Source organism: Cucurbita maxima, unplaced genomic scaffold (assembly GCF_002738345.1).
Source record: "Cucurbita maxima cultivar Rimu unplaced genomic scaffold, Cmax_1.0 Cma_Scf00021, whole genome shotgun sequence".
NCBI classification, from domain to species: Eukaryota; Viridiplantae; Streptophyta; class Magnoliopsida; order Cucurbitales; family Cucurbitaceae; genus Cucurbita; species Cucurbita maxima.
In genome coordinates, this window is record NW_019272037.1 from 1027022 (window position 1) to 1044955 (window position 17934).

Sequence of the window (17934 nt, forward strand, 5' to 3'; positions counted from 1 at the left end):
TTTTTTTTTTTTTTTTTTTTTTTTTACCGAATGTAGCTTGGGAGCTGATGGGGATCTCGAATCGGACGGCCCCAAATGCGACTCTGAGGCGGAGAATCGGTGCCGGTGACTCTGATTTGTCAGTTCGCTTCTGAACCAGCATTCCGCCCGGCCTCATTTCCCAGTCGAGGGGCTCGTCGCCGGCAGCGGCAGAGGAAGAAGAAGAAAACGACGTCGTTGAGGATGATTCTGCAGCTTTACCATTAACCACATTGCGATGGTGATTGTGATTGTGATTGTGATTGGGTGTTCTCTTCATCATTTTCCGGCCTCCACGGACGGCGGCGGGAGCTCTGTTTTGGCCGGGGAATCTAAGTGGGGGGGAAAATGGAGAAAGATTAATCTTTTGAAAGTGGGATTTCTTGTTTTAAGAAGAGGAAAAAAGAAACTAATAATTTGATGAAATTGGAAGAAGCGGAATGGATTTTTGTGCCGACAAAAAACAGAGTGTCAGTTGATGAATGAAAGTGGGGTTTTATACCGCCGGAGAACTGTCGTGTTCGTCAGACTTCCGGGGAAGCTGACTGGAAAGTTCCCACCTCCAATGGGAGACTGCCACGTCATCCGGTCAGCTAGATTGTTTTTCGATGACAGCTAAGCTGAAGATTCGTGCCGACATTTTAAGAAAGCATCCGAGGTAAGAGAAAATATATAAAAATAAATAAAGGCGGGGAACGTCGACACGTATACACATTCCATTGGATGGTGACTGACTGTGGAAGACAGGCAGGTAACTTAATCTCTCTCTCTCTCGCTCTCTGATTTTTGTATGTTTTTTTATTTACTAATTTGCCATTAATTTTTCTTCTATTATTGTGATATGAAGTCTGAACATACATCTGTACTTTTTTTTTAAAATATATATATATATATATATATATATATATATATATATATATATATATATATATATAAAACAATAATAATATAGTTTGGATTAAGGATTGAAATTCAATTATCCAATTCAAATTAAGTTTTAATAATTAAAAAAACTATATCTCAATCAATTTTCTAAGAGGTAAGAAGTTTGAATCTCTTGTTGTTGAACCGTTATTACGAGTGAATATTTTCAAGAGGCAGCTCAACTTCAAGTCGAGTGTCAGGTGTTATGATCCCTGGTTGGTACGAATAAGACTCATGTTGGTTTGTACAGATAGTTTTCACTTTTAAAATCAGTTCGACACAAGTAGATACCGTGAGTGAGTTGTAGAAAAATGTCATGAGTTATCGGAGTTATCAAAGCACGAATTTCATACCACAAAAAAAAACCGTCTCGTGATCCATTAGAATTGAAAGGAAGACTTATCAACCTAGGAGAAACTTAGAGTTAATACCACATAGTGAACCCAACAAATTGTCAGAAGTATTTATATACAAAGAGCACCACGTTTAAGTTTACAATCGTTCACTATCAAATGGTTCAAGCCAAAGGCAACCGAGGCTTTGGTTTGATCCGAATCACTAGCAAAATGTGCAACGTCAACCAAAGTTTTTTACCAATCATAAACATGAAGCGTCGGGATATGCAAAAATTTGAGTATTCTCCTTAAATTAGATGTGTCATTGTAATACTATATAATACATAGAAAATAACATAAAATTATATTATATTCTAATTTTAAAACTATAAATTTCACGACAAACACGAGGTAATATTTTAGAAGGTAGAACAATTCCAACATGTTTTACTTGTTGGGCAATACGTTGGAGTTGATAGGCAAGCTCGACCGGCTTGGATACTATGACCATATGATCTGATCCTTTAATCTCCACAACAATATCGGGTGGGTTATTTTTAATCATCCACAGTTGAAAATTCATTGTCGTCATTAAATCTCTCTCTGTAATAACGTAAGCCCTTTTCACAGACCCATATCTTTCTTATGTGAACTTGAACTCAGAATCATTGATTTTCAATAGAGGAAAAGGTCTCACCTATGTGATTGCCAATGACAAATCCTGCATGTTACACACATATCGTAAAGTTTTAAGAGTCTTTTTCGATTAATTTTTCAAGTGCTTAAAAATTATTTCGGTTACAAAGTCAGTTCAAACATATTGAATTAGAGGAGTGAAAGGAGATTACCTCGGGTGGTGAGAGTGAGTAGAGATGTTTTGCCAACTTCAAATGACCCAAAATATAAGACGTTGGAGGCTTGTCCTCTCCATTTTCGTACACATTATGACTGTCCAACTGTGGAGATCGTTCCTTTGTGAATATAGCAACAACAAAGAAAAGTTTAATGTAAGCAAATGCCTAGCCTATCGCTATAGGTTATTAATATGTCGATTTTATGTACAACATTTTAATAAATTTTTCGAGAATAATTATGGTTAACGAAACATAATATTATTCGAAACAAAAACAAAAGATAATAGGATATATCAATAATCCAAACTTCGTGTCAAATTTTCCAATTTATGAGTCGATTGGTTTAGGGTCTGTTCTACGTTGACAACTAAGTTGAGTATCAAAAACATAAAGTTATTAAAAAAGTTGATCCTTTTGAAAACAAGTTATCCCCAATCTGGCCATTAAAAAAGTTCAAAATTTAATCGGAACCTATTGAATTTGTAATCGGTTGGAGAGGAGAGGAGAACGAAACATTTTTTATAAGGGTGTGAAACCTCTCCCTAGCAGATCTATTTTAGAAACCTATAGAGAAAGCTCGGAAGAGATAATCCACAAAAGACAATATTTGCTAATGGTGCGTTTTGAACTATTACAAATTGTATGAGAGTCGAACATCGAGCGATGTGTCAGCTGGGACTCAAAAGGGGTGGATTGGGGAGTCTCACATCGACTGGAGAAGGGAACTAGTGCCAGCAAGGACATAGGCACAAATGAGGTAGATTGTGACGAGTGCTAGCGAGAAAGCTGGGTCCCGAAGATAGTGAATTGTGAGATCTCACATTAGTTAACGAGCAAAACGAATCATTCTCTACAACTTTGGTTAGCAGCCTCATTCTAAAAATTTACCTCTGCACGAACGGTGGAAACACTGAGATTGGGAGCAGCTATGGAGGCAGCGATAAAGACACCAACAGAGATCTTTTCTGGGAATTCCTCCAAAGCAACGGCAACTCCCAGCCCGCCGAAGCTGTGGCCGACGAGAACCACCCTCTCGCCGGAGGGAAAACCGGCCAAGAACTCCGTCAACGGCTGAAAGTACTGAAACGCTGAGGATATTGTCTTTGGCTGCCTGGGGTCGACGCCGGAGGCGGCCATGTCAAGGGCAGTGACGTCGTCGCCCCACGATTGGAGTATGGTGGAGAGCTTGTACCATGACCACACCCCATGGCAGGAACCGTGCACCAGCATGAAGTGGTTCTTTTTCTTTGTGGGTTCGCCGGCCGCCGATAGGATAAGAAGATGAGAAGCAGCAGATGCCTCACCAGAGATGAGCCGTTTTTCATTTGGCGGTGTGTGTGAGCCATTAGAATACAACAATTTTTAGGTGAAAATTTGAAGACGAGAGCCGAAAACATTTTCTAAGGATTTAAGAAATCAAGAGAAACGTGCTTCGTATAATAATATTTCTTTTAATTGAAATTGATATTATCAAAGATTTTATTATCTTATGTTCATGGGTGCGAGAGTACGATCAATCTTATTATTAAATTTTAAAAATATCATATAGGTCGAAAAATTAAAATTAAAATTTTATGAAACGATAGGTTAGAGTCGAATGGTCAAAGTTTTTAAAATATAAATCTTCTTTTTCAATTATTTTTAATTATTCACCATTCATTTATTTTTAATTAATTTTTCAATTGTAACAATTATACATAATTAAATTTCTTTATAATTTTATAATATTTATTATTTAAGGACAATAATTTTAATTTATTAAGAAACCAATTTTAAATTATATCATTTAGTAATAAATGCAAATTAAATGAAAACTTAATTAGTCAAAATTATTATAATAATTTGACTTAATAAAATCTAACCACCTACAATTAATTATTTAAAATTAACTAATGTAATAAACTTTTCAAAATAATTATGGAAACTAAATAGAAATATTATTTATTTATATAAAAAATTTATTGCATTATCATTTCTATTTCTATATATTTTATTTCTAGACGTGTTTAAAAAAATCAATCAAACAATTCTTTAGTCTTAAATGAATATTATATATTAGGAGATATATGCTTCTAATATATTTTAATTATTTGAATTGTTGTCAATTTAATTCTATTATTTTGGTATAATGGTACCTTTCACTTGCATCGGCCATAAATTCCACGTGAAAATATACATTATTAAATATCTTCATTATTTCTTTTTCTAATTTAATTCAGTGAATAAAAAATAGAAGTCTTACCAAATATATATATTAAGAATTATCTGAAGTCATGAAAAGTTATTATTGTATAATAGAAGGGTAGAAGTGCAAACAAAAGCAGCAAACCTAACCATATGCATAGAAAAATTATGGATTATCAATTTTTAGATAAAAATTAAATTTATCATTGTTATTGTTATTGTTATTTATTTATTTATTTATTTATTTATTTATTTATTTATTTATTTATTTATTTATTTATAGTTGTCAAGGGTGGGGCTTGATACATGTGATATATGGACGTTAAACGTTAAGCACACACAAACCATGGAACCAAAATATAGGGACCAAAGACATGACTTGAATCTAATGGTCCTTTGTAGTCGCACAACTTAGGAATGCTCTCGTCTTTCTGGTTCATATTCAATCGGTCAATCTTTGTCAAATGTTCTATAATCCTCTATTCTATGGTTTTCTCATTTTCGAACTCCATTTGGATTCTAATTGTTATCGAGTTTAAGCTCATTGTTCTACAACATATGGCCCTATCGAGGCTCATATTGTTCTCTGGTTCTCATAAAAAGAAAAGTTAGTTCCTTGGAACTGATCAATTCTCGTAATTAGACTTTTTAGAGCTTATCATATCTCATGGTCGAGCTCCTCTAGAGCTCATATAATTTCTCACTGTCTAGTTCATCTAAGCTTTTTTGCTATTCTCATGCAGGATTACCCTAGTTTTTTCTTGGACAGTTCAATTCAGTTCACTTCAATTTTATTCCGGTAACCTGCATATCACCGGTGCTCAAGCTGCAACCTCGTCACGATTCCAACTCATAATCTTAGCATATCGTAATGAATACTGCCAACGAGATATATTTCTCAAAAGGGATTAGTTAGTGTCTCAGTAGGTCACATAGTCGCATCAAGGAGGGAACGACTCTCATACTTGCCAACCATCATTTACCTATGTGATCCGTTGCTCCCATTTGAACACGTGCATGACGAAAGAACAGTTGACGATCCCCTTATCCGCTCTCACATATTAATTATATACTACTATAAGGTTCATACATTTTAGGTCTCAAACATGTCTGTACCCATCATAATCATAAGAATACAAGAGCATATTCCAATCAAATGAGACGTGCTCGCTACTAAAAATTAATTGACAACCCTAATAGTCCATACATTATACGATCACATCTTAAACAAACTAATCTATTAATCAAGTAAACAAGAACGAACTTTTTTCTCTAAATTTCCTTTTTGAATCAACTTGAATCATAAACACAATCAAACATGAAACAGTACGTAACACACTTAGATTCTCCAAAGCTCTGTTTACAAGGGTTATGAAATGTGCTATTCTAACTCTAATATTCACAGAATCCCTAATTAAATAAAGAACGAGAGGAAGTAGGAAGAAATTTCTCCCTAATAGTCAGCGCAGTTAGATTCCACGCCTCTGTCCCCACTCCTCTATGTCTCGTTTTTTTTTTCTATATATATATCAAAATTAAGGCACCAAACTAACTCGTTATACTTATTTATTTACTTTATATTAAGTCGATTTAAATATAGTTTATTAATAATTAAAACTGGTAGGTATGCATCTAAACTATTGAAAAAGGAATTGAATTAAATGAATGAGTGGGTAAGAATTTAATTAGCATGTAAAATATGAAAGGCAATAAAATTAATGGGTTGGTGATATGAATGGAGTTGTTATTATAAAATCCACCACCTGGGGGAAGATGAACATCAAGAACCAAATTAAATTTTGGTATTGCTTCATCAAATTTTGCATTCAATTTTTGAAAATGGGTAGCATCCATTATGAAAACAACAACAACATTCATATCACCAACCCATTAGATCCAGAGGAATTCAGAAACCAAGCATACAAAGTTGTTGATTTTATTGCAGATTATTACAAAAACATAGAACAATTCCCAGTTCTTAGCCAAGTTCATCCTGGTTATCTCCGAAAAACCCTTCCCCAACAATCCGCTCCGGATGATCCCGAGTGTTTGGAATCCATTCTTCGAGACGTCGACCGATTTGTCGTTCCGGGTATTTCTCATTGGCAAAGTCCTAACTTTTTTGCTTACTTTCCTTCTAGTAGTAGCACTGCCGGACTTCTGGGAGAAATGCTGAGTACTGGGTTCAATGTCGTCGGTTTCAATTGGGTGTCATCGCCGGCGGCTACCGAGCTTGAAATGTTGGTGGTTGATTGGTTTGGTGAGATGCTTAAGCTGCCTAAATCTTTCCTTTTTTCTGGCGGCGGCGGTGGCGGCGGGGTTCTTCAGGGAACCACTTGTGAAGCAATTTTGTCCACTCTGGTGGCTGCTAGGGACCAGAAGCTTAAAGTGATTGGAAGAGATATGTTTAGTAAGCTTGTTGTTTATGGCTCCGACCAAACACATATGTCCTTACAAAAGGCTGCACAGGTCGCAGGTCGGTAAACCCTAGATACAACATATCCTTCACCTCATGCACATACATACATACATACATACATACATACATACATATATCTTCTTCAACATTGATTTATTTGACCAAAATAATATTAAAATTGAATGTTGCTAAAGAATCAAGAAGGGCCAACCTTGAGTTTATTTTATTGACTAATTAAGTATAAATTGGGTTATGTCTTTTTTCTGATGTGAGATCTCATGTCGGTTTGAGAGGAGTATGAAGCACTCTTTATAAAGGTGTAGAAAACGCGTTTTAAAATTGTGACGCTGATAATGATATGTAATTAACCAAAACGAATAATATTTATTAGTGGTGGGCTTCGGTTGTTATAAATGGTATCAGAGCTAGATACCGAATGGTGTGCCAGCGAGAACGCTGACCCCACAAATGAGTGGATTGTGAGATCCCATATTAGTTGGAGAGGGGAACGAAGCAATGCTTATAAGGGCGTGGAAACTTCTCCCTAATAGATGTGTTTTAAAATCGTGAGATGATATATAATGAGCCAAAGTGAATAATATTGTTAGCGGTGAGCTTGAGCTGTTACATCTAACCCCAATCCTGTACAAATTCACACACGGCTCACTTCACTCACTCTTTATATATTATTCTTTTTTAAGTATCAAAAACTACGTAGTAATGTTGAAACTATGTTGAAGATTATATTATACTCTTGCTTATAAAATATTATCTGAGAATATTTTACATATAGAATTTATATTGAAAAACCAAAATCATCCACTAACATTTTTTTGAAATTAGATATTTTAAAAAATATATATATTAATTTTTTTTTTTAAATGTCACGGAGAATTCGTTGGATCCGATCCACACGAATAAGAAAATCACTACCTCGATATCTACCAAAATGTTAGTACTTAATTTCAAAAATATCATTAAATTTCGAAGAATGTTTCTAAAATATCCTAAATTTTCAAAAAAAAATTATTATTACCTTAAACTTTTTTAAAAAAAAAATATAGTATTAAAATTTGGAAAGTTTCTTCAATTATCATGTTTGATCATTCAAATTTGGACGCAGGTTTTGGAGAAGAAAATTTTCGAGTGATCAAGACGACAAAATCGGATTCGTTCGGGCTATCTCCAACCTCCCTAAAAATGGCAATTCAATCCGACATAGAAAAAGGATTCGTCCCACTATACCTATGTGCAACCATCGGAACAACTTCCACCAACGCGGTCGATCCACTCGACTCACTCTGCGAGATAGCTCAACAAAACAGAATTTGGGTTCATGTCGACGCCGCATACGCCGGTAGCGTCTGCATATGCCCGGAGTTTCGACATTTCCTCAACGGTGTCGAGAAGGCAAATTCATTCAGCTTGAATGCTCACAAATGGTTCTTCACGGCGCCGGATTGTTGTTGTCTATGGCTGAAGGATCCGTCAGCATTGAGAAGCTCTCTCTCAGTGAACCCTTCATATTTGAAGAACAAAGCAACAGATTCCGGCGAAGTTGTGGACTATAAAGACTGGCAGATTACATTGAGTAGAAGATTTCGTGCCATGAAATTATGGGTTGTCATGAAAAGCTATGGAGTTGCTAATTTAAGGATGTTCTTGAGGAGCCATGTCAAAATGGCTAAGCTTTTTGAGGAGCTTGTGGAGAGGGATGAGAGGTTTGAGGTGGTGGTTCCGAGGAATTTCGGGTTGGTTTGTTTCCGATTATCGTTTTCTGAAATCGATAAGTCGAACGCGATGAACTTGAAATTGTTGGAAAGGATTAACAAGTCAGGAAAAGCTTTTATGACGCATGCAATGGTTGCGGGAATGTATCTGATTCGATTTTCTGTAGGTGGGACGATGACAGAGGAACGACATGTCGTTACAACGTGGAAGCTAGTGCAGGAGCTAGCTGATGAAATATATTTAATGTAACGTTCATGGTAAGTTGATTGGATTCGTTCGGCTCATCGAATTAGAGTCGAGAGAAAAAATCGAGCTCAAATGGTTTAGAATCTAGGTTGACCAAGTCAAGGGTCAATTAGGTAGACGCTTCTCTCTCTAATATTTTTAATAATCAACAATTTTCACTTTTTTTTTTCAGGTAAGAGTGAGAGTATCTTCGATGATTGACAGTGTTTCTATGGAATAGTGAGGACTTTGTCTTAATTCCAAAAATGAGATGAATTTTATGTTTTGAGATTTGAACGTTATGTTGTATTATTTAAAGTTTTTTTGAAATTTCAAATAAAAGTATAATAATCGAAAGTTTCTTTTGTAATTTTATTTATGCATTTTATTAGACACAAAATTAAAATTTTGAAAAATTTATTAACACATAATTGATGAAGTTTAAAGATTATATTACACTTCATAAAGTTGAAGTCGAAGTTGAAGGTGTTGGAGGTAGTTTTGTATTGTGATTGGCCTGCAAAATTGTGGTGGTTGTGGTGGGGGCGGTGGTGGAGGATGGGAGAGGGGGTGATTGTTGATGGTATTGTCGGAGTCCTATATTGGTTAATTAAAAAAAAAGAATATTGGTGAATAAATAAGAGATACTATCTTCGTTCGTATAAGGCTTTTTGGAAAAACCAAAAGCACAGTCATAAGTGTTTATGTTCAAAATGGAGAATATCACACCGTTGTAATAGTCATTGTCCTGCTCGATGCTAGCCCTAGCAAAAATATTAAAAAAAAAACAATTTTATATTTTTACTAACCATTACAATGCATAAGAAAAACACATTAGTGCATCTTGGTTTGGACCCTAGTCATCCAGCTACAGTTGGCCACGCTACTAGCTCTTTTTTTTAAAAAAAACATTTTAAATTTTTTATATTGTGGTTAGATCGACCAATTTTGTATACAGATTATAAGGATTTTGACTCGTGAAGTGAAAGCTTTACACATCAAAGACATCGCTTTTGTCAAGGTATTGTAGCAAAACCACCAAACAAAAGAAACCACGTAGGAGCGAGACGATGAAATGAAGGAGAAATACCCTAAGGTATTCTTTAGACACTTTCGAGTTTCGACGATGATTTTTTTTTTTAGATGTATATGATATAACAATAAGTAGTTGGAAATAACAAATTCAAAAATCGATTCACCACGATACCCAATTTTCTTTTTTTAGGGTCGCCAGAGAACTCGATAATAAAAAACTACCCTCCTCTACTTAAGCTTTCTCATGTCGTGACAACTTTCAGATTGTGTATGCATGATTCACATATTTAATATGTTATACATGAATGAAGGTTTTTCTTGCATCATAATTTATGTTATGTTTATAAGTTACAGAGACCTCATACATATTTGTGTGTCATGTATATCGAGATACTTTTCCATTGTGATAAATACGAACGTGTATATTAGGACTTATGATTTATAACATTTTATGTTCACCATGATATTACACGGATCTTTTTTTTGTGGTGTTTAGCACAGCACAACCCATTAGTAAGTGCTAGCCCGAAGAGCTAGACCCAAAGGTTGTGTAAGCTCGCCTAGTGAGTCCATACTCCCATACATGGACGATGTGAAAGAAAGTATTACCCCATCAAATCGAAGTTGTTTAACTTTGCCATCAACGAAAGAACAAGGAACATGCTTCAAAATTGATTTTTTTTTATTATTTTTTTATTTTTTGGACTACGACCAATCAAATTTTTTCTTAGCTCTACAGACCAAAAAGTAAATCTTGACTTCTTCCTAATCGCGTTGTCGGTCAACTTTTTCTTCCATTTTATTTTCTATATGCCTAATTTATTTATACATATACACAAATCAATGGAGCTATCCCTTAATTAATAAAAATATTTTTAAAATTTATATTTTATCTAAAATTATTTTTAATCTTTCCAAAGTTTGAATGCTACTATATAAAATCTAAAAAAAAATACTTTTACTGTTAATTTTAAATAAAAATAATTGGTACTTTTCTCAAAAAAAAAAAAAAAAAAATTATTAAACTTTCATCCGTACTTCTAAAATATTTTTGAATTTAATTTTTTTATTAATACCATTAATATTTTTCTTATTATAAAATTTAAAAATATAATTACCAAAAATACTTATTAAATTTTAAAAATATCATTAATACTCTTAATACTTATAAAAAAAACAACTTAAATAATTCTTTAATATATGGCCAAAAACTATATAGTTTTTAATATTACTTTAGAAAGTTTACGAATATTTTTTAAATGTAGAAAAGATAATGGGTAAAATTTAAAAATATTATTTTAAGAAAGTCGGTAATTTTACCACTGAGTTACTTTTACTTTATTACCATTTAAACTTAGATTAATATTATCATTTTTACCATAGATTCTCAAATTTGAAGAATTGTTAAAATAATATATATACGGAAAAAAACCATTTAAACTTTAAAATAATCCGTTAGTAGAAAATAAGAGAAACATAATATATATTCCAATTATTCAAAGTTTTTTTTTTTTTTTTAGTAAATTATTTAAAGTTGAGAATAAAAAATATAAAAATTAAGATATGTTATCTGGAATGGACTGGTTTTGGACCATTCAGATATTTTTACAATGCATTTTGTCGTTTTATCTATTTTAAAAACACATTTAATTGCAAATAATAGACTTGTCGGAGAAAATTTATTATTTTCAGACTTCATTTTATTTTATTTTTTATTGAAAAGTATGCAGAGACATTATTGAGACATTATTAATGCAGCATCAATCAACATTATAACGACAATTACTTAGAAACAAAAGAAAATATATATATAATTTAATTAATATATTATGACCCGACTAAGTCGTTATTACACATACGTTTAAAAACGGTTCAAGACGACTAGAGAGTTATAGAGGAAAATCATTTTTCTTCCTAATAATAAAAAAATTTAAGTCTATCCTCTGTTCATGTATGACATATCTAATATGTGAAGAAAATCCTTTAAAACAATTTACTGACACATGGTCGTAGTTGACTCTCTGTTCTAGAGAAAGTTTTTTCGGCTGCCTAACTTTATAAGTTTTAGTGATATGAACCACGACCAAGGAATTTCCATAGCTCAAGGATCAATAACAAGGACGAGAGCCAAGAAACTACAACAAACTTTGTACATTTATATTCAAGTTATGGTGAGCTCATCAAAAGAAATTCTAGAAATCTCTGTTATATATTGTGCAAAGTTGAGCTTTAATAAGATGCATTAAATGCACTTTAAGTTGCATTTAAATGACCTCAGTTAAATTTATGGAACTAGTCCAATACTAATAAACATATTTTCTCCCTTACACTATTTAATTATAATTTAAATATTTGTTTGTCAAGTTATTTTTTAATAAGGAAATAAGGAATTAAGGTTATTTTTTAATAGGTTACTCTATAAAGCCTCATTTTCTTTGATGAGAGACATCACATTTTGGAATTAAAAAAAAGAATAAAATTTCTATTTTTTTTAGCTTGGTTGAGAGCTAAGATTTTATTTGCCAATTCTTGTATTTAGAACTTACATGCTAGAGTCATTCAAGTAGTATTGATCAAATCTTTTGTAGAGTGATTCGAATCACGAGTTTAGAAACGAATTTTCTTTACTCTTGATCTTGATTATCAAAGTAATTTGTTTCATACTTTTCCTTGGGTTGATTCTATATAATCTGGATTAGATAAGGTTATTTCTCTCGAGCATGGTGCAAATATAAGAATTTTTTGTATATCTATAAATATATATTTTAAAATTAAATGGAAGAAAAAATAGTACAATTTATGTGGAAATATAAAATAAATATTGGATTAGATGAGGATGAAAGGAAGAATAATTTGGTATATCTATAAATATATATTTTACTCAAAACTGTAGCCCGAAAATGGTGACTTTACAATAATTGTACTTACTAAAAATATGGAGCAAGTACATTTTGCATCTTTATTAATTATAATATAAGATACGCCCAAATATAATTTTTATATCACCCATTAATTATTATTTCACCAAAATAAATTTGTCTCTATTTCGCTTAAAATATAATTATATTTTCATGCATCATTTATATTCATTATTTTATAAATTTATTTATTTATTTTGGTATATATGTATATATACTCTTAATAATTATAAAGTATAAGCTCTCGTGACGTAATTTTGGACTTCCTAAAAGGCTTCGTACCAATGGAAATAGTATTCATCGTTTATAAACCCACGATCTTCCACTAAATTAATGAATATGGGACTCTCCTAATAATCCTCAACACGGCTAGCCACTCTCCAAGGTCAAAGATAAGGTTGTACCACATTCAAAGTTGGGGAAGTTCAAAAATTTGGATGATCCAAAAAACTCAATCAACACATTAGAATCTGGTCAACATTGACTCGAAAGCCTCCGAGTTCTTGGAAACTTCATAGGACCTAATCTCTCGGACCATTGGTCCCCAAGTCATATTAATTAATTATTACGAGCCAGCCAACCACGTTCAAAAAATAAATTAAATAAATTGAATAAATTTCAAAATGACTGAATTCTTACCCGGCGGCTTTGAATTTCTTCCCAAAATTTAGGCCCCATCTACATCTAATATTATTATATTTGCAAATTGACCTCATGTATTTATTACACATAAAATGACATGAACGCCCTTCTATAACCCACCAATAATAATTCGCCACGTCTAACTACAGTTTCTTTGACCGTTTTACTAGCCTCCAATACACTCCCTTCTCGTCGTTGACTTGACCACGTCATCCCAAACCCGTCCGTAAGGGGTTGGTTCTTTCCACGTAATCTTCATTTTCATCTTCTATAAATTCTCAAGAAATCAATTCATTTCACCCCAAAGAACAATTATCCATTTTCTATCTCATTTTCTCTGCATTTTTTTCTCGGCAACCAAACAGAAAGCTTGAGCTTAGCCATGGAGGGGAGAATCGTGACGCCGAGAGGAGTCCCACTGAAAAGAGTAACGATGTTAAGGAACGGAACAAAGAAGACGAAATGGTATTGGAAATTGAAATGGGGGATCCGATTAAGAGCCATAAAAAACGCTCTGTCTTCTTCCTTACACAACCAGCGCCGCCGTCTGACATGTTCCACCGCTACCGGCCAACTAACTCCCGTCAACGGTGCAGCGTCGCCGCTTGTAATTCAGCCATCTAAATCAACCGCTAAGAAAAACGACCTCCGTTTAGCAAAGCCACTCGCCTCGCTCCTCCGTATGCCACAACGCGCCGCTGACTTCGTCGACTACGGCAACCACATGACCCCAACATTCTCCCCTCGTGATAAAATCGCCGATGTATGGCGTGACCTCCACGGCGCTTCTAATTGGGAAGGTCTCCTAGATCCCCTCCACCCCTTCCTCCGCCGCGAGCTTGTTAAATACGGCGAGTTCGCTCAAGCCACCTACGACGCTTTTGACTTCGACCCACTTTCTGAATACCGCGGCAGCTGTAGATACAACCGCCATAAGCTCCTCCACGAATTGGGTCTGGCTCAAAACGGCTACAAAGTGACTAAATACATCTACGCCTTGTCCCCCGTTGACGGTCCGGATTGGTTCGAGAGTTCCAAAATCGGCGAGGTGTGGAGCAGAGATTCGAATTGGATGGGGTTTGTAGCCGTTAGTGACGACGAGGAGAGCGAGAGAATCGGCCGGCGGGATATCCTCGTCGCCTGGAGAGGAACGGTAACGCCAACGGAATGGTACATCGATCTGAAAACCAAGCTGAAAAAAATCGACCGGAGCGACAAGAAAATCAAAGTCCAACGTGGGTTCTTAACAATTTACAAATCCAAAGACGAGGAATCAAAATTCAACAAAACCAGCGCGTCAGAGCAGGTAATGGAGGAGCTACATAGACTAATCGGTTTCTTCACACAAAAAGGCGACAGAGAAATCAGCCTAACAATTGTCGGACACAGCCTAGGCGGCGCGCTGTCGCTTCTGACAGCGTACGAAGCAGGGGTATCATTTCCCGACATCCACGTGAGCGTTATATCATTCGGAGCGCCAAGAGTGGGGAATTTAGCTTTCAGGGAGAAATTAAACGAGATGGGTGTGAAGACCCTCCGCGTAGTGATACGACAGGACATTGTCCCCAAGCTTCCAGGGCTATTCGTGAATTCCATAGTGAACAAGCTGAGTGCAGTGACAGGGAAGCTGAATTGGCTGTACAGACATGTGGGGACGCAGCTGAAAATGGACATGTACATGTCACCGTACTTGAAGAGGGAATCGGACATGTCGGGGAGCCATAATTTGGAGATATATTTGCATTTGGTGGATGGGTTTGTGAGTAGGAGGGGGAAGTTCAGGTGGAATTCGAGGAGGGATGTGGCGTTGGTGAACAAAGGGAGCGATATGCTTGTGGAAGAGCTGAGGATTCCGGAGTTTTGGTATCAGTTGCCGCATAAGGGATTGGTGAAGAACAGGTTTGGGAGATGGGTTAAGCCTGGGAGGAACGCTGAGGATATTCCTTCTCCCTTCCCTCGTCCTTCCAATATTTGATCGTTCTTTTGTTTTTCTGGGCTTTTACTGATTTGTGAATTGTTCATCAACTCCATCATTCTTTTGTTTTCTTTATTGCTGTTGTGTTTTATCTCATAACTTTATACCATTTAACATCAAAAGATTTAGATTCAAAATTTTGGATCCTTTGGAAGCAAATATTTTCGGTTTATTAGAAATGTTCCTTTAGGATCCAATAGGATAGAGCGCAATAGAGATTTATTCTAATTATCTAAATCATCGGTCATGCCTGCAAGAACCCACTTCGAATGAGAGGGAGAATCGTAAATGAGTGAGGGAGTGACTAGAGATTTTGTCCATTAACTAACCTGTTGGGATATGGAGCCCTAATGCGTAGATCGAGTAGATATATTTGAAAAATATTTCATATGATAGAGATATATATATGATAGGGATTTGGTAAAGATTTGATAAAGATATATTTTTTAGATTATATTATAGGTTTTAATCTTTGTAAGCAGTAAATTGAAACCATATATACATATCCCAGTAAAGAACCTTTACAAATAACGAAGAAACTAATAGATTTAGATAGGAAGCAGCATAAACTAAACCAAATTTGATACTTGAATACTCGGTTTGATAACCCACTACTAATTCTTCTTTCGCTTCTGGTAAATCAAAAGGTAATCTCTCGCATTCTGCTAAGGAAGAAATTAGAGAAATAACAAACCCTAAAGGTTGACGCCACAAATTCCACCCCAAAAACCATACTTTGATTGAGCCTCAACTATATCAACTATACTCGAACTATTAGATAATCATAGTCGGTAATAACATCACTGTTCTCATCGCTATTACAGAACCGTACATGAGATTTTCTAAGGAGTGTGTCGGGATTATTTATCTTAATATGTTTTTTTTGTAGAAGAGTGTAGGATAAAAATCGATCGTGTGGCCCCCAATTAACCCAATAGAATTCTGTTTGTTCTAATAATAAAGAAAAAATGTACTTTTGAATTGATCTCATCCTTTAATAATAAAAAAAAAAATCTTTAAGTCATCAATAATAAAACCTTTATCCAATATTTCTTGTTGTATTTTCTCTCTCCTGTTCTTTGTGTTCATTTTGATCGGGTGTGTGCGTTGTTGAGCAATCCTAACAATTGGTATCAGAGCTAATAATTGGTATCGATACTAACATGTTAAACATGGTCGAGTAAGAAAATTATAATGACCCATTTAACATCTAAAAAAATTATATTGAAATAGAAATTAGGTTAGAAATGTTAATTTAAAATTATAATTACCCATTTAACATTTTAAAAAATTTATATTGAAATACAAATTAGGTCAGAGAAGTTCATTTAACCCGTGAAATCAAGTCTCTGTTGGTATCAGAGCTAACAACTAGTATCGATCCTAACATAAACATGGTCGGATAAGAAAATTATAATGACCCATTTAACATTTTAAAAAATTTATATTGAAATACAAATTAGGTTAGAAATGTTCGTGTAGGACTACCGTAAAAGGGGTGGGGAATCTCGTTTAAATGGGAATGAAGAGAGAGCGATAAGAGATTTAATCTCATTAGGTTCATTTAATCTCTAAATTTATCGAATAAGTTATATAATTTAATAAATAAGCCTAATTTTGGATTCGTGGTTTTGATTATGATGTTGTTATCCGTTCAGGGGTGTCTTTAAATTTACGTGAAAAATAAGAGTAGCGAATGATTTGAGTATTTTAAGAAATACTCAGTAAATAACTTCACCGTTGGGGTTGAGAAATGTAAACACGTGCGATATAGAGGGACCTATCCTTTTATAAAAACATCATGGCATGACCCTAAACTGCTTTCTAGTTCGAGCAAGAATGGATGCATAGTATTTCTTTACATATGGTCCACGCATACACACATTGACCCACTATGTGACTTCATATACGTATCATTTGGGTTTAGCTCGTTGGGCTAGCGCAGCTCACGCTACCAACCCCACAAAGGAAAAGGAGCATCTTTAAATATAAATATAAGAAATTTTAGTGGATTATGTTTTGATGCTATCATTCGTAAAAAAAAAATAAAAAAAAAAAAATAATAATAATAGCATAAGGCCCAATCCCTGGCCTGCTTCATCAAATGGGCCTTATGCTTCCTCATTTTTATCATTAATTAAAACTCAAACTAATAACACTAAATCAATTTAAACTCTACATTTTAAATAAATTTATCTATTTTTTTTTTTTTTTACTTTATTTCATTTAAAATTAAAAACGGTCTAAGAATTTTTTTTTTTTTTTTAATTTAATGAAAATTCATTACTACTAGGAATTTAATGAAAATCGTTCCAAACTAAAAATTAAAAAAATTGTTTTTCGAATTCAACTAGAAATTCAAAACTAATAGGTAAATATTGTCTGTCTTTGAGCTTTACTATAAACTCACTACTAGCCCATATTGTTTTCTTGTTCAACCGATACAAAAATTGGTATGAATTTGTGAAAATGCCACTTTTCTGTCCGTATAGCTTCTTTCCGAATATTTATAACGTCTTTCTTCTATAAGCCGGCTTATTCATCTTTACAAAATTTGAATTTTAGTAATTCATTTGTTAAAAGTTTTACTATTTTTTTTTTTTTGAAAATTTTATAAATATAATATGTAATTGGTCATGGTTACATAGATGTTTTTTTTTTTTTTTTTTTTTTT

The 17934-nt window shown here is 34.0% G+C and overlaps 4 protein-coding genes across 5 annotated transcripts in view; 2 read left to right on the forward strand and 2 right to left on the reverse strand.

Annotated features, from left to right (window-relative positions):
* The window catches only part of LOC111495583 (BAG family molecular chaperone regulator 3-like), a 2378-nt gene extending 1885 nt beyond the window's left edge, over window positions 1-493 (reverse strand). The window contains exon 1 of the mRNA XM_023145687.1: window positions 28-493. Within this exon, the coding sequence (XP_023001455.1) occupies window positions 28-301 (274 nt within the window). The 5' untranslated portion in view covers window positions 302-493. The remainder of the gene's footprint in view (window positions 1-27) is intronic.
* A 1191-nt stretch (window positions 494-1684) lies between these two features.
* On the reverse strand, window positions 1685-3470 carry LOC111495596 (putative inactive methylesterase 20). The gene is given in 4 exon segments (XM_023145702.1): window positions 1685-1998; window positions 2126-2248; window positions 3020-3414; window positions 3417-3470. Coding segments are annotated over 4 exon segments (582 nt in total). The 5' UTR covers window positions 3457-3470; the 3' UTR covers window positions 1685-1974.
* A 2625-nt stretch (window positions 3471-6095) lies between these two features.
* On the forward strand, window positions 6096-8981 carry LOC111495556 (tyrosine/DOPA decarboxylase 1-like). Of its 2 annotated transcripts, XM_023145647.1 has the most exons (3): window positions 6096-6791; window positions 7858-8722; window positions 8884-8981. In XM_023145647.1, exons 1-2 carry the CDS (start codon window positions 6155-6157, stop codon window positions 8712-8714), a joined length of 1494 nt encoding a protein of 497 aa, XP_023001415.1. In that variant the 5' UTR covers window positions 6096-6154; the 3' UTR covers window positions 8715-8722; window positions 8884-8981. The 2 variants fall into 2 exon arrangements, with proteins under 2 accessions (XP_023001415.1, XP_023001414.1); XM_023145646.1 differs by lacking the exon at window positions 8884-8981 and having other exon boundaries at window positions 7858-8874.
* A 4594-nt stretch (window positions 8982-13575) lies between these two features.
* LOC111495553 (phospholipase A1-Igamma1, chloroplastic-like) lies at window positions 13576-15397 on the forward strand. The gene has a single exon (XM_023145642.1). It carries the CDS (start codon window positions 13668-13670, stop codon window positions 15258-15260), a length of 1593 nt encoding a protein of 530 aa, XP_023001410.1. The 5' UTR covers window positions 13576-13667; the 3' UTR covers window positions 15261-15397.
* The last annotated feature ends 2537 nt before the right edge of the window (window positions 15398-17934 follow it).

Coding starts and splice junctions, on each gene's coding strand:
- LOC111495556 (XM_023145647.1), top strand. CDS start 6,155: ATGGGTAGCATCCATTATGAAAACAACAACAACATTCATATCACCAAC. Junction 6,792..7,857: donor AAAGGCTGCACAGGTCGCAG/GTCGGTAAACCC, acceptor ATTTGGACGCAG/GTTTTGGAGAAGAAAATTTT.
- LOC111495553 (XM_023145642.1), top strand. CDS start 13,668: ATGGAGGGGAGAATCGTGACGCCGAGAGGAGTCCCACTGAAAAGAGTA.